Genomic DNA, 21,366 nt, shown 5'->3' with positions numbered 1-21,366 from the left:
TTTCGTGTTTCTATAGCAATAGAACACAATATTCTGTGGGCCTTGCAAAATCAGTCTAAATCCAGTAAAACAGCCAAAACAGGAGCGAAGGGGGTTGCTTCAGTGAAAATGGCTGGGAGCGAACGAATTAAATTGAGGGCTAAGCCAAAATGAAGTGATGGGTAGACAAAGTCTTCTAAATCCTTATGCTTTTCATCCAAATGGTTCACAAAAAGGATCCACTCGTATAACTGGAAATATAGGTGTTCAATGACTTTTTTTGTTGTTGTTCAGTTTACATACATTATACACACAAATGTATAATAAAACATAACAATGTAACAATGTAAATAATATCTACAATACATTTTTTCAATTATGATTTAGGGGAGAAACCAGACTTTACTGGCATTTTTTGTCACTGATTAAACCATCGACCAAAAATAGCATGCTAATTAATAAACAAATAAGACAAACAAAAAGAGCATGCTGCATTTATTTTTAATTTCTACTTTTGTTAAAAGTTTGGCATTGAGGGTGGTTGTGTCATGGCAACTGAGCAGGGACACAATAAGCATTGCATATATTGCCAGGCAGTGCGGTTGATTTTCATGTATCAACCTCGTGAAGCCAGTGGCGTGATGGCGATCTCACTCATGCATGTCTTCACTGCCATCTAGTGGACACAACTGCAATAAGCGGAAACGCATGTTTACAGTTGAAAGCTTGAGCAGCTGCGCCAACAGCAGGGGTGCAGTAAGGGGGCAAAGTAATGTCGATTCTTAGGGCCCACGACTGACAAAGGCCTGAGAAAATGGTATTTATATAAGTGGACCAGATGTGCTACATATTTTTTTCCCCCCTGAGCCCCTGGCCCATGAAGGGACCCCACGCCAACAGACCCAAATTTGACTTACATTACAACAATCACAATCTCTCTAAACTCCAAAACCAAATCAGTGACATAACAACCTGAGAGGAGTGTGAATATGGTGCATGAGTCAACATGTTGCGTCACCAAAAAAGAAGACAGTTGTATTGCTTTGGTAATAAATGTACAATCACTTTACTGTTTATATGCCCTTATCTAAAAGCAATGTCTTATTTATTACACAAGTTATTAAAACATACCTCCATTCAAACATATGTGCACTGCTACAACGCGGAGGGGTGTGGCAATGACAGCATGATTTGTACGTATGCAAGGCTCGAAATAATTAGCTTTTTTTTCTCCTGTGGAGCAGATTTGCTAATCAAAGGCTTCATTTGAGGAGCAACTTTCTAACTGCGAGGAGCAATCTTTTTTGGACAGGTTAATTTCTGGGTTTTATTAAACAATACAAATGTGACAACATACAGTAATGAATGAACAATTGTTTTTCTTTTTTCTAGAATCAAGAGTTTTTGGTTTTTAAATTCCCATTGTGTATAGCAGCAAACTATATTTCATCTAGAAGTGAAGCTAAATTGATTTAAAAAAAAAAAATCTCTATAAAGCTGCTGAACGCAGAAAATTAAATTCTGAATCGCTATTGCCACCTGTGGGCAAAAGATAAGACTGCACACACACTTCTTCACATACACCAGTGGTTCTCAACCTTTTTTCAGTGATGTACCCACTGTGAAATATTTTTTCAGCCAAGTATCCCCTAACCAGCGTAAAGCATTTTTAAGCAGAAAAAAAAAAGACTTACAACAAAGTGTTGTGCCATCATTGTCTGAACTATTTGGAAATAAAAACATCTAAATTAAAAAATAAAAACAAAACATTTATAAAATGGATGGTTGGACAATGATTTGTGTACATCAAAATAATAATCAAAGTAATGGGATTATATGATGAACATTTGTTCTTGAAAACAAATAATTAATTTAATTATATATTTTTAAAAAAATTGTCCACAGAAAAAATAATCAACATAAAGTCTCAGCCAGCCAGCACTACACCCGCTAATGGCCTTCTGCATCAGATCTTGAGATGATCTGAATTGAGTTTCCTCTTAAAAAAAGTGGGGCAGTTTACCAACGTGGCATCCATGTTTCGTTTTAAGATGGCGGTGCAGATGCGCTGGCTTCATGCTACTGTCAGCATTTTCTATTAACTATTTTCAGTTGAACCTTTAATAATTTAAAGGTGCCCAAATTTGGTGGCCAAAAATATCTTAATAGCCTTTTTATATGACCATTTGTGACCGAAATATCTTCTAATTCGTAGATTAACACCTTAGCTGTTCACAATGGGTACTCCTGCAAGCCCTCAGCCAATTTTTTTCAGACTGGATTTGGGTTTGTATGTAAAGAAGGGTGTGTGCAGTTTCATTGTTTGCCAACAGGTGGCAGTAGCGATTCAAAATTGAATTTTCTGCATTCAGTAGCTTTCAGCTTTTAACTTTTTTTCTGCAAAACTAACATAGTGAAACAACACTGAACCGCTCCAAAAAACACAACTTTATACATTTAAATATGTGAAACAAAAGGGGGAGGGGAACAGCATCCAGTCAATTTTCGAACAGGAGGAGCTAATCCACTTTAATCTAATAGAAAATATCTGCCCTGTTTTGGAGAACATTATCTCAGGATGGACTGACATTGCTACAATGCATACTGTCCATCCAGCATCAAGCAACACTTGCATTACTGGCACTTTCATTGATATCGTAGAATATGGTTTGCTTGTTTTTTCCCCCCTTGCAGACAAGTGTGTTCTCTCTCCCCCCCTACCCTTCCTGTACTCATACTTCACCACTTGCACCCTTAAACATGTTGGCAGAGACTCATCGACAATTAGTCTCTTAATTGAGAATAATGTGCGAGCTCTTTGAAGTGAATGACGAGACAGCTGGCGTCGACTTTTTTTGATTGGCGACTGACAGACAAAACACTGGCGCAGTTTTGCGTGTCAAAGTTTATTCATGAGCAAATGACCAATTTTGACACGCAAGCTGCGATGTGAACCGCTTATTTCGAGCCTTGCCTTGGTATAGTAATATAAATAATGATGACAATTTTCTGCTTTAGTGCAAATGCAATTTCACATAACATTTGAAATACTATAATACGGTAGTCAGACTGTCCAACATTAAAATGTGCATTTCGTATAAACTACATTGCATGCTGCATAAAAACACTATGGTGCTTAACAAATTTATTAGACCACCACCAACCAGCATTCACCTCAGATTTATGATTATTATCAATTTGTATTTAGTAAAGAATATCATTTTGGTTAAAGAGCTTCTAAATACTGACGTATTAACCATTGCATAAAGATATTTTTTTTAAATGCAGATACTTCTATGGGTGGCAATATAATAAATATGTCAAGCTCTTCAGAATAGTCTCGACATTACAAGGCATAAGCAACAAAACCAGTGCACTACAACGTACAATGTAAAAAAACATTAGATACTAAGACTTCCTCAGAAAGCTAATTTTGCATATAAAAGAGCATCAATCTGCATTGCTGTCAATGGTGCCTCAATGTGGGTTGCAGTGTTATCAAAGCCCAAAAGGGGGCAGTGTTGTCTAATGCAGTAGTTCACCAGCGTGTTGCGCTGTGACGAAAGCGGGTACTCCAGCTGATGGACTTCATTCATTTTGGATGAGACTACAGGTACTCCTCTTCTTTTACATACAGAATCTCATGGGCTGAGCTGGGCACCTGGGAACAACAAATATAGACAGATATCCTAAGAAATAGCATATAGAGTGGAGGTGGCAAAAGTACTCATCCAATGTTTAACAGACTGGCCATGTTAGGTGAGTCAAAAACTGTTACATGTTACATGTAAGTGGTCAGAACAAGCTCGTTAGGGTTATCTTCCTCATTAACCGCTCATTAATTACGCCGCCATTGTATGATACGACAGAAGTCTCTGACGTAAGTGGCTAGCGGCTAGCTGTTAGCATGACCAACGAGTGTCTGGCTGCCGGCTGGTAAATTTGACAGCTTACTTTAATTCTTTTTCAATATTCTGGACCAAGGCTACTTTGTAATTCACTCTCCATGTTTAAAGTGCCTGAAATTGCACGTTAAGGTATTTTCATTATTAAAAAATAAAATAAACTAAAAAAAATTTTTTTTTAATTTAATGGAAAAGGTGTTTTACAAAATAAATGAAGAAAAAGTACTATTTAGTTGTTGTTTTTTTCTGATCCGAAAAAACGATCCGATCCGTGATCCGACCTGAACCGTGACTTTTGTGATCTGTTGCACCACTAGTCATAAAGATTAGGCTCATACATGGTTGTCAAGGTAAAAACGAAAAAAACTTTTTTGTCTTAAAAAAAGAAAAAACAAAGGATTATTACATACTTGTTCGCTATTTTTATAGGAAAGAATGAAAACAAATTTTTCTTTATTTTCTATTCACAATTTGTGCTCACTTCCTTGCAAACGCAATATAGATTAAAAATTATCAAAATTATCATTTTTGGCCCTGAAATGGGGTAGATGCCACGGACTTCCGACTTCCGGGTTTTATACATCAGCGCAGTTTCCGGCCGTTCCAACACTCGCACCCCCACCACTGCGCCCCCTAACCACGCGTTCCCGCCATCCATTAGACCTGCAACTGTGATAAAGAGTTAAGACTAACTGTTGGTCACTTTAACAATTACATTTACTATATTGCAAAATAATCTCTTTGTTCCCCACAGTACTTGTACTCTTATCATTGTAAAAAAAAAACTGTATGAATGTTATCAGTTAATTCCTGCACTGAGTTGACAGTTTGTGTTTGTCAGGCAGTAGTAAGACTTGTGGATGTTGTGTTAACTCATTCACTGCCATTGACGGCTATAGACGTCAAAAATTAATTTGAACTATTTCTATTATTTTAACATTTTTTCCACTTTTTTTAACAAGAGTATAAAAACTAGAAAAAAAATATTTTATATTCAGAACAGATATAAACTCGTGAGTTAACTAGTGAAGTCATGCGATTAATTATGATGACAACTTTTAATCGCCTGACGCCCTTAATTTTTATTAATATTTTTCTTTTTTAAATCTTTTCTTTTTTGAAAGAAAATATTATTAAAAATTAGAGGCGTAGGGTGATTAATTTTTTAAATTGTAATTAATCGCCTGACTTCACTAGTTAACTCACGATTAATAACAAATTTTATATCTGTTCTAAATGTGCAATCATTTTTTTCTAGGTTTTCATACCTTTAACAAAAGTGGAAAAAAATGTTGAAATAATGGAAATCGTTAAAATGAATTTTTGACATCTATAGACATCAATGGCAGTTAATGAGTTAAAAATAAAAGTACAATAGATTTAATTTAATTTAAAAAGTTGGCTTACAAGTTTTGGGTTATCAAAATTCCCAATCAAGAATTTCAATCTGCATCCAAATGAATGTCTTAGACATCAACATCCGCTCTAGCTCCGTGTGCATTTTACATACAACCCTGTATGCTCAGTGTACCTGGTTGACTCCACCAACCACTAGAAGTCGATCTCTGATGACGATGGAGGAGGCCGAGCATCGGGGGAACGTCATGGAAGCCAATCGCTCCCACTTTTTCTTCGGCGGATGAAAAGCCTCCACGGTGTCCAGTGCAGAAGGCTCATGGCCTAATCAGATCACAACATAACAATCACACAAGTGAAAACTAAACTAGAATTACAACGAAATAGCAAGATTTTAGTAACAGACACCACCAACGCGTCCCACTTCTTGATCAATATTGCACTCAGTTAAACGCATCATCTGGTCATCTTGGCTATTTGTGACTCTTGTCACACAGTTGTAGATTTTTGTTACACATTTTTATTTTATTTTATTTTTTACATATTTGTGGATCAAAATACACATTTGTAAACGGTTTTGCTGCAATAATGGCCCCATACATGTACTTGCATGCGCCATGCATGAGCTTGACACAGAGGCTGCAGTTACGCTTTAAGCCAGAGGTGGCAGTCACGAGTAAAAAAAAAAAAAAGTGACAACCTCAGTAATGCACCTTTAACTTTGGAAAAATGCATTTAATTACATTTCAAGACAAAACAGTAGAAAACAAATGTGACTTGTCCAGCAAAAGTGTCTGCATGTTGCAGAAAGTGGTTTTGCCTAAATCACAAAAATAGATAATTTGGACAAATATGTAAATTTTTTGATTTCTCCAAAAATAACCTCTTTGAGGTGTCTTCTAGTGATGCACCGAATATTCGGCCACCGAAAATCAAAAATATGCATTTTCGGCATTCGGCTAAAATAAAATTCATTTTTTATATCAAAGCTAGAGCTAGAATCAAATGACATAAATATTAAAAGACAAAAAGGACACAAAACCGCTTCCTGTATTTGAGTCTAATCTAGTTTCCCAGTAGGATACAATGTCCCTGTATAGTATCGAACAAATAACATTCAAATGTGTGATTTCATTTCCATTCTGTAAAAAGCATTCTTTAGTTTTACCTAATCCACCTGCTACCACCATGCGGCCACGCAGCAACGCGGCGACAAAATCAGCTCTCTTTGTCTTCAAGGACACTGTCTCATCTGACTTCAGCCACGTACCTGATTCGAAGAAAGACAGTGTTAACATGGTGGGAATAATGCGTCACACATACTGTAATTCAGTGACACAGCACAAAGGTAAATTGGTCCTAGCGTTCGAAACGATATATTTTTGCATTTAAGTAATACAGACACTAGGACCAATATGGACAGGTGGATACCTAAGAACATTTTAAACAGTACCGTACGCTAAACGGAGCTAGTTTGTATCTCAGGAGGCACCGTTATGTTGTGGCTTTACATGTGCACCCAGCTGATGATGGTGCTGCTCTTATTGCGGAAGAACCGATTAAAAGCCTTTGACAGGCAAAACATTTTGAAATCACGCCAGAAACCACCAATGTTAAGTCCTCTAGAGGAAGATGCTGCAGCTGAAGCAGGATCAAGGTAAGTGTAATCTCAACAAGAGAAAAAAATCAGATTCTTAGATGCATGGCACTTCAGACATGGACGAATCTGAATCAAGAAGTCCACATTTAAATTATTAAAATATGTTAATAAAGGTAATCCAGAAAGTTCAAATATTGCAGAATTCAGAAGCGCTGTACCCATCATCTCCGGGACACTTTGGGAAGCGCACACGCCAACACACGCGCAGACGAAAACAAACATGGATGACCGCCGCCCACCTTGCAGTGAGATCCAAAAAGCTGCTTCAAATCTAAAAGCAGACGTGTGGGGACACTTTGGCTTCTACAATGAAGCGGAAGCGAATTGAACAAGATCATGCACCACGTTTCGCACCACACCTCATCCGAGGCTTGGTTGTGAATAGGGATGTAACCATATCCAAACATCACCATACAATATTATCACGATATGGAGGTCACGATACAATAATTATCACGATATTATGGGGAGGTTGGCCATATAAAAAACTGTACCAATATTGGAAAAACATGAGTTCATACAAAAACAAACACACACAGACACACACACGCACACAATATTGTGCTTTTGTACGTAACAGCAATGCATATAAACAACGTACAATCTCTAATAACACTTTATATTGAGGCCCTTACTTGCTAATCCCCGCATTGAGTTCCTCCACATATTGACTTGCTTCACAAGCATATTAAATTCCCCTTCATCCGACCATTAGCGTGGATTTTAAACATAGAAGGGCCAAAACATACCTTGTGAAAATTAAACTGCACTAAAAAACTAGACACCAGAGGGTACTAGAACTGCACAAATGGAAATCAACCTAACTTTTTTTAACAGATGTTCTGCTTTTAATATCGTGACATGATGACGACGATATATTGTGGCAGCTTATCGTTCCATCCCTAGACGTGAAGAAGAAAAAATTGTGTATGTTCACGTGATTTCAACACGTGACACTGCTGCCAACTTGAAAAACCTCATAGATCATGTAAAGTAGCATGTATGGGAGTATTTTGGGGTGAGTTATATGGAGGGCAAAATGTAGAAAAGGTTATACCGAATGACGGCATATTGGATGAGCAAATGCGCTTGCTTGTATGTGGAAAAACATTGCTAAAGATGAATAATATAGCCATCTGTTTTGTAAGCTTGTAATTCAGATAGCTTCTGGTTGCTTATTTCCCATCTGCAGCTCATTTCCCATCTCATCTATTTCCAAATTGGAGAAACGGGGTATGGTGTATTCCTTATGCGTGCAAGTGGAAATATTGATATCATTGTACATGTCTTAAAGTATGTGTGTGTGCGCTGCAGCGGCATTTGCTTCTTTTTCTAATGAAAAAAAAAATCACCCAATTATTATGTAATAACCTGAATTTCCTTTTCTGCCTTCCATTTGACCAATTGCCTTGTCAAAATACATAGCTAATGGTAAAAAGGTAACTCAATGATATTTGAGCTTCAATTTCCATTTTCAGGTCATATTTCATACTTCCTAGTGCATGGGCCTGACTGCAACACAAGATTGACTTTTAAATTAAGATGCAAAAATAGAAAATGCATTGTGTGAATGACAACAGTGTCATGTTTATAAGAATCTCATGAAAAGTGTTTACTGTGTTTGCCCATTCACATTGATTTTGTTTTATGGAATGTGAAAGTGTACAACAAAATTCATGGAGAGCTCTAAGAATGTAAAAACACTGCAAGGCCACACGGACACACATACACAAGGTTGGAGCAGTTAAACTACCACATCATATGAGAAAGTGCTTCGTAAAGTAAGAGATGATTGATATCACTATCATTCGTACAACTGTAGGAGCTAAGCTTTTTTCCCACTCAAATTGGTGGTTCTCTGCTCTTGATTGTGTTAAACTCAAAATAAATATATACAATGATTCTCGGTCATCCATACCTTGGTTACAGTCAAAAATGTTGACGTTCTTGGTAAACTTTGAGGCCTGATGTCCTCCTCCCTGGCGCAGACCTCCCAGCAAACACAGCCGCCCAGCGCTGTCCCACAACACACCCGCGTACGAGCGCTTACATGATAGCATCGGAAGCATCGTCCATGAGCGCATCTCCGTGTCATACATCTCAAAGGCCTTCACGGGCCGCTTACATTGCCGGCCACCTAAAACGTTTTTGAAAAAGACATTCATAATGGGAGATCATCTTTCATCGAAGTACACATGGTACTTTATAGTACCTGCCACATAGAGTTTGCTGTCCAATAAATGCGTGTTGGCATCATAGCGCGGGGTCGGCATGGGAGGAAGTAGAGCCCACACATCCTTGCGAAAGTCATACTGTTGAAGGATGTTACGAGGGAGCAAGTCAGCACCCATTCCACCCACAGCAAGAGCACGGCCGTCTACGTGCACACACACACAAACAATTAAGGCTAGGCTATGATTTGCAAAATGAATGTCTTATACTATACCGTGTGAACTGTATACAACAGGAGAAAAACTGTAACTAAAAATATTTACAGTAATTGCCTTTATAAAGTTGAAACAGCAAATATACAACAACCTATGATCCCAAAAGAGTTATTTTTTTATTTCAAAACCATTTTTATAACTAAACAATATATTGCTTCAAGGTGATTTAATCAAAAAATTTTAAAATAAAACACTTTAAGTACTCTTAAATTGTGCATGCATGCATGTACACTTACTACCAGGTCCCTTCTCAGCATACAAAGCTTATCTCTATGTGAAGATATAGCACGTCAACATAGTTTCTTGAGACCAATTCCAAGTTAGATTGGGTTTTGGGTCTTAGAAGCGTCATCAAAAGAGCTAAAAAAAAAATCCCCAAAAATCTGGGAATCGGTGAGTGTCCATATCATTATAATCAAATTCACTTTTGTCTTTACATTAGTCCACAATGCTCAGTGTTGCTTTCTCATTAACTGCATTGAGAAACATTGAGTTGGGATTTTTGTCCATTCATATTTTTCATTATTTTAATGTAAGATTGAACCTATATTATTATTCATATTTGTTTTGTTTTCTTGTATATTCTTTTATTGACCGTACCGCGGCACAAACCTACTAAATGCGACAAGCAGCGCCCTCGGACATTTACCGATCAAGATGAGCGAAAGTGCATACACAGTATTAGCAAATTTGTCAGATCTTCCTTGTGATTTCTCAGTCAGTTATTTTCAGGACGCTAATATTTCTCTTCAAAGCAAGCACCCTCTGCTTTAAATCATTTAGTGAAGGGTATCTTCACTCCCTCGCCATGCAATTTTGCCCCAAAACAAAGGAAATACAGATCGCAGCCTGTTGCTACAGAATTCAGAAAAAGTCGCCACACGCTTTTCGACCGATTGTCAGCAAAACTTACGTTTTTGGACATTGTTCCTGTCAAGCAGGGTAAGAATGAATTGTTACCTCATTGTTTCATTGGGATTATTAGTAAATAGTAAGTCAACAAACGCGTGGACTGTTAGCTACCTGGAGCTATCGTTAGCCTTTGGCTAAAAACAACAATGGAGAACATTACCTTAGTGCAGACAAAGTAGTTTCTGGTAATTTTGGAGAGATTTGCAGTGATTTTCCTCTACGGGGAAATGGATTTTGTTCTTTTTTAAAAAAAAAAAATTGTTTTAAATATGATCGACCACTTTGGCCACAGTGGCGGGCACTTCCATCAGTCGTCAATTCCCGTCAATGACAATGTCCACTGTTCAGTGAGTGCACAATTATGCGAAGCCTAGAAAAAATACAAGCAAGTTCACGTCTGTCGAATGGGGTGAGCATAGTGTCTGTCATAAAGCATTTGCCGAAAATGTGGAAGCACTCAGAGAGTCATTTATGGGAATTAATGATTGATGGAAGTGCCCATGTCAGCTCGGCCATTTGAGGCTTGTTTGACCCCAACTTTTTATTGACTTGTTCTTCCCAAATTTGCTTCTAATGTAACACATAGTTTTAGTTTACTGAACATCCATGCATGTTGGAACCCGAGAGGAAGTCATTTAAACTGAAGCATATGAGCACGCTCCACAAACAAACCAGAGACGAAATCAAACCCAGAACCTTTTTGGTTTGAAGCAGGACTGCCAAATACCCGTTACTAGGCAAGCCACAAAGACTAATATGACCAAAACGTTTCAAAAGACAACTTGTATTAATTTGTGAAAAAGCGGACTTCATTATCTGAGGATTCATTATCTGATCTCTGGAAAATAACAAATGTCACCATTAAGTCGATTAAGTGACTGACTATCTTTTTAAAAATACCCTGCTTGTTTTCATTTAGCACTATTGATAATTTTGTCATACCATTTGTCTTTTAATTAAGTGACGTTTAGTCTGAAGACAAAGCTGCAAGCAGTGGATTGAACATTCCAAACAAGCGTACCAAAAGTACAACATTTATTTAAAAGAAGCAGTGATCCAAGACAACATCGTAAATCCATACCTTTTACAGTTATGGACACGCCCATCAGGGCTTCCCGTAGGGCGCTCCTCTTCTTCCATCTCCCTTCCTCAGTGTTATACATTTCCACCACCTTCAATGGTCTCTGGTCTTCTCCCACTCCTCCCACCACTAGGATCTGCTTTCCCAGGGCTGCCACAGCAGCTCCGGCACGTGGGGTGGGCATCGAGGGCAGGCATATCCATCGGTCCCCCTAGAAACAGCAACAAGAATTCTTTTCAAGCACACAAATAATACATAGAGTGCATTTTTTTTTTTTAAATAAGAATTTATGTGAAAAAAAGATTATTCCTTAAGATCTACTATTTACAGCAATTAAACTGTTGCACTAACAAACCAGCAAACCAGGCCTGTTGTGTTTTGTACCTCTGGGGAGTATAGTTCCAAGGTGGAGCATGGCCTCCCTGCAGCATCACAGCCCCCCAGCATGTACATGTGCCCTCCCATCTCTGTTAGAGTGTGGTAGACACGGCCACTGGGCAGTCGTGCTAGGCTCTGCCAGTGAAACTCATGAGCTGAAGGCACCGCCATGGCCTCAGAAGCTTACGATGGAGTTAGCAGGAAGAAAGAAGGTCCTGAGTTATGGAGATTTGGAGACGGGGCAGGTGGTGACAGGGGAAAAAACGGGAGGAAAAGTCCCCAGTGGAGTAGCTTTACTGTATATTAGTGGTGACAGTAAGCCATGTGGAGTGTTGGATTAAGATAGGACTCCCACCCCCAGGTTGTCTTCACATATTTAAATTGGGCCCTGCAAAATATATAAAGAAAAGAAAAAACAATTGATCATTGAACTAAGTTAAGTGATTTTGATCAACCTCTAGTCAGTAAAGTAATACAGTATCCACAAAAATAAATTCCAAAGTTCTGTCAAATTAATGACAAGAACGGTATCAAACATATTGCCTTAACACATTAGAACAGTGTTTTTCAACCTTTTTTGAGCCACGGCACACATTTTTCATTGACAAAGTCTCGAGGCACACCACCCATACAATTTAAAAAAAATAAAACTATATAAAAGATATTGCCAATGCTAAGAAATATGCAGTGCTTAATTCTATCTTGGCCAACATTACTATAACTACATTTCCTCTTCGAGATCATCAGCTTCCACTTGATCACTCTGAAAAACATACTTTTGTACACTTTCAATTAAGATAGTATGGTGCTATATCTTCCGTTTTTAATTCTACACATTAAAAGACATGTTGAATGATTGATTTACGTCAGAAAACTGTCCAACTCAATGCTTGCATCATTCAAATACAAATGTTATACAACTGCGCACCATTTCTCACTTTAATTTGTTTGGCGCTCCCGACAGACCTCGACTCCATCCCCTCCTACAGTGTGATTTGCTGACTCTGCATATTTCTTTCAACACTTTTCACATGTTTAGCACATGTGAAATCAGAGAAATACAATTGTTGGCACTATTAATTGCACTAGGCGTAGTAGGCGAGTGTGTGTGTGGCGAGACTTACCGGTATATTTTCTTTTTCGCTGTTATGGTGCTTTTGGAATCGCGTTGTTAATGATTCTTGGTGGAACAGAATTGTCAACAAATCGTTCCTCATGGCGGTCATTTTATGGCAAATCTCTACTGTTATTTCGATTTAATGTCACTCTTGTCAAAGTTGTCAAACCCGCAATTGCAAGCGAGGGACGTGGACTCTTTGCTAAAATGCTAATGAAGGAAGACATGTCCGTCACGTCGTAACACACTTCCCGTGGCACCTCCAAAATAGAAGTCACTACTGTGACGAGGTCCGACAACAACAGTGCCGCCAACCTGCAACAAGCTTGAAATTAGTCCACCAATCAGGAGTGGGGGTTTGCACAGCAAAATTTGCATATCCCGCTGATAGTAGCTTTCCTCTGCAGCTTGGCTGGAGAACGTTGAGGTGGGACGTCCTATAAGCGTATCCGGGAAAGAGGCGCTATGAATGTGGCTACCTCGGCCGTGGCGCCGGCCTCCCTGGCAGAAGGGTTAGGGTTAGAATTTTTTCTAAGTCAGGCGGGACGTCCGGCAAATTTAACCAAGAAAGAGGAGCTCTGAGCGGCCTCCCCGGTCGAGGCGCAGACCTCCCTGGCTGGATCTCCGCTCTTCTGATTATTTTCTAAGTCAAGCAGGATGCCTGACAAGCGCAACCAGAAAATTGGTACTTTGACGCGGCTCCCTCGGCAATAGCCCACCCAGCAGCTGTTTGTCTGTGATCGTCATTTCTCAGAGGACTGCCTGGTTAATCTTTCCCAGTACCAAACTAGATTGACCGAGAGATTATTAAAGGTCCCATAGTATGAAAATGCACTTTAGTGGGGTTTTCTATCAATAACATACATTCCCAGGTATGAAAAAAGTCCGTCCGAGACTTCTTTAGTTTTCTCCTCCTTTCTAAAATGGATCAATCCCAACAACTTTCGGCTGTTCAAATCAGGGGTCACCACAGCGAATCAGTTGCCTCCATCTAACCCTGTCCTCTACATCCTCTGCTCTCACACCAACTTCCTTCATGTCCTCTTTAACTACATCCATAAACCTCCTCTTTGGTCTGATATAGCCTTCCTTCCTATCCTTCCTAATAAGCGATGAACACTTTCTACCATATTACTGGTGTCTTTTTATTGCCTTAAGTCGGAGCTACATTTGTTGTGTGGAGGTTGTTTGGTTACAAGAGGTCAGATATGATAAAACAGACGGTACTTAGATAATATGAAGCGGTTGCGTATTGTTTTGTCAAAATACAAATTGCCGAGACTGGCTACTCGCCACCTAGTTGACATGACTTTGTGATGCTAACCGGCCGCTAAGTGGTCTCGACGAGACGGCTTGCACGTTGCGACCGCGCAGTGGCCTAAATATGCACATTTGTGTTATTCTTAACCGCTTGTAAATGTTTACAAGCATTCACGGCAAATCGGAGACATTCACGGCAAAATAACGTTTGTGGGAGATTTGCTGGTTACGGCATAATAACCATTGCCTAAACAATGACAAAGTAACGCTGCAACATAGTCGCTCTAGTATCGTTATGCTACTTTTTCTCATGGTAAAACGTTTTGTCACTTTTCCACATATTAAAATAGTTGTCAAATGTGTAAAAGACATGTCTGTATTTTTCTTTTCTTCTGCTTCCGTGGCCAGTCGTTTCCATTTACAACATTAGCACATGGCTACCATGACCGAAATCACTGCCCCTTCAAGAGAGAAGGGTATGGCCTAGACGTGGTCCTGTGCAGGTATTTACATAAAAGTGGCAAGTCAATTTTGGATTTCTTTTACACATTTGAGAACTATTTTAGAATGTTGCAGAATTGAATAATATGAGACCTTTAATTTGCGGAATTCCCGGAGGATGAGTGAGGGCAACATGAAACTTTTCGTAAATTGCGCACCGTTAATGTATTGTTGTGGTTTTGACGTGGTTACGGTCGACAGTAACTGTTTCAAATTGGCATGAAAGAGTTGTTGCTAGCCCGCCGCTTGGGCTGATCCTTTCTTACACGCCACAATATGTGCTTCCATATATACCGCTACGTGGGCGGTGCAGGTAGTAGCCGTCATGAACGTTGCATGGCAGACACACAGCCGATAAGGGAGGAATAGGGGGAATGGGAGACAATGGGAGGAATCCTCATAACGGCTTGATGTTGTCTGTGTTGGCGGTGGTGGCCACATTTAGCACTTGCAAAACATGAAATAAAAACTTGAAGGTATGTACAACACATGTGCCCAAGCTAGAGATTTCTATTGTTTTTCGTTTTTGAAATGTTGCATGATGATTCTGGCATATTCTTTTAGAATCACCCTGTATAAAAACATGCATCTTGTTCATCTGTCCCTTACTTCCAGTTCCCCAGATGATAATGGGGGTGATCCAGCTATCCCTACACAGGTTACTACAACACTTTCCTTAAAAAAGACAAAGGGTGAACATGTTATAGAAAACAGCTCAAATCATTAATTCCAAGTTGTTCAACAGAAGACAGTTCATTAGTCCACATTGCTCATACACTTCAAAATATTTTTTGCATTAATTAAAAACAATTAAAAGCATACTAAATAGACTACTTTAGATTTTTAACAAATGTAAAAATACAATTGGAAAATAAGCTGTTCAGATAATGGATGGATTAATAACATTCACTTGTTATCTTGTGTCTTCTCAAAAGCCTCCAAAATCTTTACCAAGTCAGTGTCATGGCCAGAACATTAGCATTAGCTTTAGCCTAATGTGTCACATAACTATTCTCCACTATTCTGCAGTGCCTTTCTTGTTCATGATGTACAGTATTTCATCTTTTCAGCCCCTTTTACCTAAATAAGATTTACTGACAAAGAGGCGAGATGTGTTGTTCCTGAGGGTGCTATGGACTCTAAGGCTGTAATTTGAGCTTCATATTCATCTTTTGACGTCAAACCCCAAAATAAGGCATCATCCTCATTAATTTTGTACTTTTGAAGGGGAGTGTAGTTTATTTACATTCCTCACCACAGCCTATATGTCACATTGGACCTTTCTAGGCCAACATAAATGAAGAAACAACAAACAAGATAACAAGCCACTCAGGTGTCAAAGACAAAGAGCAATGTAGGAATTGACTTGGGATAGCATGTTATAAGGTTTCTAAACAGGCTAAGTCCGAATGCTGACCTTTTGGATCTATCGGCTAGACTAGACTAAGAAATAGCATCATGCTCTCGAGAGAGTGAAAAAGGCCAGCTGTTAGACTCTGCTCAAATCATTCACTGCTATGCACACTTAAAAACATTTTATCCTACCCATAATAAATAAGCCTCAAGAGGCAGTCTTCAGTAAGAAGTCATAGTCATAATTCTGTTACTACAACGATGAATTGGAATGATCCGCTTCTCTCCCCTGTTGCGGGCTGCCTCAACAGTCATTTTGTCATTTATATATTTACAGGAGATCGAAATGGCAAAAAGCTCCACCACAGCTGTTCCTGTGTCTGTGCTGGGACTAATGAAGGGAATTAGAAAGATGAATCTGGCAGTGTGGGTTCTTGGTCCTATAATGAGTGAGCTGAGACTAAATCAGTTGTGGCTGTCTATTGGCACAAGCTATTGAGGGTTTTTCCAATTCTCCTGCTATCTGCATTTTAAACAGCAACAGCAACTAGCACTCTCCCTTCTTGCTTGGTGAGCTGTTTTTCATGACTTCAATTTTAATTTAAATGTCAGTTTCAGAGACAACTGTGGCAATTATTTTTGAGTGAGCAGAGTAGTATAACCTTTTTGTAGAACAGGTCTAATTTATTTGAACTTCTTTTAATGTAATGGGAAATTTGTAGGAGATTGCGCAAAAAATATGTAGCAACTATTTGTCCTGGATTAAGTTGGATAACATTAAAATATATATATATATAGGCTCCATCTGCCTGTCCTACCTGTCGGGGTGCTGGTCGCTGGTGGCGGGTGCACAAAATGTAGTAAAATGTGCTATAATAATCCATTAAGACTGAGCCCTCTCAATGACTCTAAAAATGGGTTCAGTCTTTCAGCAAATACTGTGTGGGAGTCAAATTAGAGTGAGTTGATCCATTGTGGCAGTGCTGTGAAAGCATGAGTGGAGAAAAGATCAGTGGAGAATGGCACATAAGGCAAGAGGAATGAGTAGAAAAGCAGAAGAACAGGAAGAAATGCATGGTTGGAGTATTGAAGAAGATAGATATAGATAATGAGAAAAGGTAGCTCTTGCATCACAAAAAAATAGGTTTATTATTAAAATGTTAAATGGAAACAGCAAATTAACAAATATTGTACATGTACTAATGTCAGATGAAACTTTTTTTTTCTATTAGCATGTCAACATATTTATTCTCCTCCATATACAATCAACTGCCAGTGACAAAATGTTTTACTATATCTTGCGTTATTCAAGTCTCCAATCCATACCAGAGTGCCACGGGCCATACCACAAATCTTCTTCCATTACATGACAGAAGGTAAAAAAATATCCCCTTTATCCACTTTTTGTGAATCTTTTTGCTAAGTGGTGTGCCATGAGATTTTTTTTCACTCTTAAACATGTGCCTTGGCTCAATAAAATTTGAGAAACAATGCAGTAGGACACAACGCAGCGTCATAGGGTTTGCTGTCCATACAACCATTTTCTGACCCACTTATCTTCACTCTTAGCCATTAGCTTAGCCATAGCTCGGCTTGGCTATCCCACTTTAGTTTACTTTGCCTACAGAGCATGCACAGTAAATTCTGTAAAGTAAATTTGACTCTAAACTGAGTCTATTTGGTCCCACTCTAAATAGAGTCAAATTTACACTTAGAAGAGAATTAAAAAAAATCACTCAAGGGTTGAGGAACAAACCCACAACTTCAGGTTGAGAGACAGCTAATCTACTACCTGAGCCTATTGCTTGTGCCAACTGGAATTTGGGGCAAAAACCATGTGTTTGGTGCAATCTTAAAGTTAAACACTGAGATAAACACAGTTTGGCTGTTTGTCATTTCATTACACGAGAAATGGCTGACGATGTCATTTGTGAACCGTGACATATTCACCCACGCCACCCTCCGGCTCAGTCTCGTACACGCCTCCTTAAAAGTTGCTGTCAATCACAGCCAGACCATGCCCAACCCTCTTCCCATTCGCAACCCCTTTGAGAGCCGATTTTAAATGTTAATGAGGGGTGGAGCATGAGTCTGATTTCCTGTTGAGCTACCCATTAAGTAAACAGTAGGAGTGGCATAGCTCAGGTGGTAGTGGGGTAGTCTCCCAAGCAGAAGGTTGTGAGTTTGTTCCTCATCCCTTGAGTGACTTTTATTATATATATATATATATATTGAATATATATATATATATATATATATATATATATATATATATATATATATATATATATATATATTCAATTCTTTATTTTACTCTCTTCCAAGTGTAAATTTTACTCTAAAATGAGTATTTGGTCCCATTCTAAATAGAGTAGAATTTACTCTACAGAACTATATATATATATATATATATTCAATTCTTTATTTTACTCTCTTCCAAGTGTAAATTTTACTCTAAAATGAGTATTTGGTCCCATTCTAAAAAGAGTAGAATTTACTCTACAGAACTTACTGTGTGCCAGACTCGAAAACAATCCACGTAGGTCCAGTTGGCCGTACCATCTCATCCAGAATGTTTAAAGTGTGGTGAAAAGTCACTGCGGAATTCGGCAATTTGTAATGTACTCAATGTTGATAAAATCAACACTGCAACCAATTTTCACTTTTTTTTTTAGACCGATACCGATACAATACTAAAATCTTCAGTACTCACCGATACCAATACCAAGTTTCAATACCATTAGTACTGACACACACATAATTGGGATATATATATATATATATATATATTTTAAGGAAATTTGCTATAATTGGGATATATATATATATCCCAATTATAGCAAATTTCCTTAAAATTGCTTGAATACAGTATATTCTGATCAAACCTGGGTGTTCTCTTTTACATTGACTGTCATGGCTGTTAAGAGAACAATAGCCATCATCATCAATCATTCATCCCAATAGAAAGAGCGGCTGGCAGAACACAAATAACATTCAAACAAGAACTGACGATACTCTGTTGACACTTGGTGTGAGTCCCAACATTTGTAACTATCTCCGATCAACAACTGATATAACCACTGCTCAAGCATTATGAATGTTGAATCAAGCAGAAAAAATGCATGAAATATAGCATTTAAAACTGATAATGAATAACATAAAATACAGTTAGTTAGTTTACTCCCTGCTTTGGTAAACGGTGTGCTTCATATTATGTAGCTTTAAATCCATTACAATCACTCTAAAATAACTATTCACCAATCACCATTAAGGCTCTACTGGATAATTACAATAATATGAACTAAGGAATTCATTACCGTAAGTAATTTACCACTGACGAGTGAACATACGCCAATTAAGTGACATCAGAGAAGGACAATATGAGCCCACCATTGCGGATGAAAAAGTGGCTGTTAGTCTCCACAGTACATGAAGTTCACACGTTAACTTTCTGTATTGTGTTGCTTTCATCCCCCCCACTAGCCACTGTTGTATCAACCCAACGACCTTCGACATAATAACCCGAAAGTAAACATTGGGCCAGAACCAGATCCGCGCTTCCTGTCAGAAGCTACTCACACTGGCCGTTTCTGTCGCCTCTCGCTCGGTGTGTGCTGCTACCCTTCCCCGCTCCTCTTCTCTCTCGATGGCGGTAGATGGAGATGGGAGAGGAAGCTGCTTCTGGCGGAGGAAGATGGAAAGCGACGAGGCTCGAACAGCTTCAGTTGTACCAGCGAATGCTCAGCGGAGAGGCGGCTTGCGACAAAACAGAGCTCCGCCTGGATGTCGCCGTTATGTGGGTCAGAGATGAAGTATTTATTCTTTCTCGGAGCAAATTTAAATTCATTCCTTTTATGGAGAGAACGCGGAGAGCGCTTTCTGTTAGGGATGTTTATCCTTCAAGGGTTCTGCCTGCGAGTAATGGTCATTTCAATGTCATTATACAATAATTTAATTTATATTGTAATCTGCTATTTGAATGTAGGCTACTCTGCTGTTTTCATCACCGATGTATGTCACATGGCAAAACATAAACCATTTACTAAATAAACCAACTTTGGTATATTGGTTGTTGGCTGTTTTTATTACGCCATTCAGTGTGAGAGTGAAAAATTTGTGAAGAAACGGCCTTTGTGAAACTATTCATTAATCTTCTGAAATATGTTGTGCTATAAGGTTAATATTATACAGACTGTTTCATTATAAAAAAAAACAATATAAAATGACACTCGTCTTTAAGAACCAGCCAACTGCTCTTCAACCTGCTACTCCCGGCTGACTAAAACCATTCACACACGTTTTCTTTTTAAAATCCAGTCCTGTTTGTATCCGTCATGCCACTACAGTTTTTCTGTGCAACAGCGGAGTTTGATATAGATATATTTTTTAACCCACATTCAAACCTACAGGCACTTAACGCATCAATTAATCAATACTTATAGACTGTGTGTGTGTGTGGGGGGGGCATACAAGCACAGAATGAACATAAACCGAAATCCATAAGAAACTAACTAAGAAGAAAATCAGCCTGCAAATTCATATCTTCTCACTGTGAGGTAAGAACAAAGAAGACTTTATTGATCTGACAACGGGAAAATTCACTTACAATTATGTAAAAGAGATGCAATGATGTAGAAGAGCAAGTTAAGTACATAACTTGTAACGAGCGGTGACCGATCAGCCATGGACAGCCAAAAAATCGGAAAGCAAACACAGGGACTGGAAGTCCACAGGTTTAATTTATTAATAATAATTAATAAAGAAAAAAAATTCATAAAACGAAAAGTGCAAAAACAAGGAGGTGCTACCTTGTGGCGTGGTGCCATATTGCGGATTGTTACAAGTGACCATAATGAACCAAATGAGAGGAGAAAATAACATTTACAAATAGCGTCAAGTTGAAAGAAAAATCAACATTGTGTAACTGTTAGATCTATTGTACCTAGAGAATCTTTCACACAAGTGACATTTGAAAGTTATTTTTTTGTGTGTATGCTATACTGTATGTTTTTTTTTAGTACAATTGAACAGTCTGCTGTGGGCAGGAATGACCTGTGATAACATTCCTTTTTGCACTTTGAGTATCTACTGCAGTGTAGTGGGAAGTGTTATGGATGTCAGCTTGAAGCTGTGAAGTCCATTTGGCAGCCCAGGACTGAGCTATCGTTATTAGCCCCTAAGTTAAGTTTCTTTCTATCTTTGTCTGTGATGCCTCTTTCACAGCACATGATGACATAAAAAAAATGCTGAGGCCACCACTGTATCATAAAATATCCTGGGTGAGGCTTTTCATAGGTATGGCAAATGACCTAAGTCTCCTCAAAAAGTGGAGACAACAGTATGTACTGTTGTAATTGTAATCTTTATATGAATTGTAAGGGTGAACAACCAGGTATCTAAATACTTTGTAAGTCAAC

At 38.5% G+C, this 21,366-nt stretch overlaps 1 protein-coding gene across 1 annotated transcript; it reads right to left on the bottom strand.

Moving 5' to 3' along the window:
* Positions 1-2,869: 2,869 nt before the first annotated feature.
* On the bottom strand, positions 2,870-19,867 carry klhdc8a (kelch domain containing 8A). The gene is made up of 8 exons (XM_077574468.1): positions 19,529-19,867; positions 11,725-12,106; positions 11,341-11,551; positions 9,113-9,277; positions 8,819-9,037; positions 6,409-6,510; positions 5,416-5,564; positions 2,870-3,640 (listed from the first exon to the last, which is right to left on the bottom strand). The coding sequence occupies exons 2-8, from the start codon at positions 11,887-11,889 to the stop codon at positions 3,587-3,589; spliced, it is 1,065 nt and encodes a 354-aa protein (XP_077430594.1). The 5' UTR covers positions 11,890-12,106; positions 19,529-19,867; the 3' UTR covers positions 2,870-3,586.
* Positions 19,868-21,366: the final 1,499 nt, after the last annotated feature.

Source organism: Vanacampus margaritifer, chromosome 8 (assembly GCF_051991255.1).
Source record: "Vanacampus margaritifer isolate UIUO_Vmar chromosome 8, RoL_Vmar_1.0, whole genome shotgun sequence".
NCBI classification, from domain to species: domain Eukaryota; kingdom Metazoa; phylum Chordata; class Actinopteri; order Syngnathiformes; family Syngnathidae; genus Vanacampus; species Vanacampus margaritifer.
The sequence above is the reverse complement of the archived record's forward strand: the minus strand, read 5'-3'. Positions and strand labels throughout refer to the sequence as shown.

Coding starts and splice junctions, on each gene's coding strand:
- klhdc8a (XM_077574468.1), bottom strand. CDS start 11,889: ATGGCGGTGCCTTCAGCTCATGAGTTTCACTGGCAGAGCCTAGCACGA. Junction 5,565..6,408: donor GGTGGTAGCAGGTGGATTAG/GTAAAACTAAAG, acceptor TGATCTGATTAG/GCCATGAGCCTTCTGCACTG. Junction 3,641..5,415: donor TGGTTGGTGGAGTCAACCAG/GTACACTGAGCA, acceptor TGTTGTTCCCAG/GTGCCCAGCTCAGCCCATGA.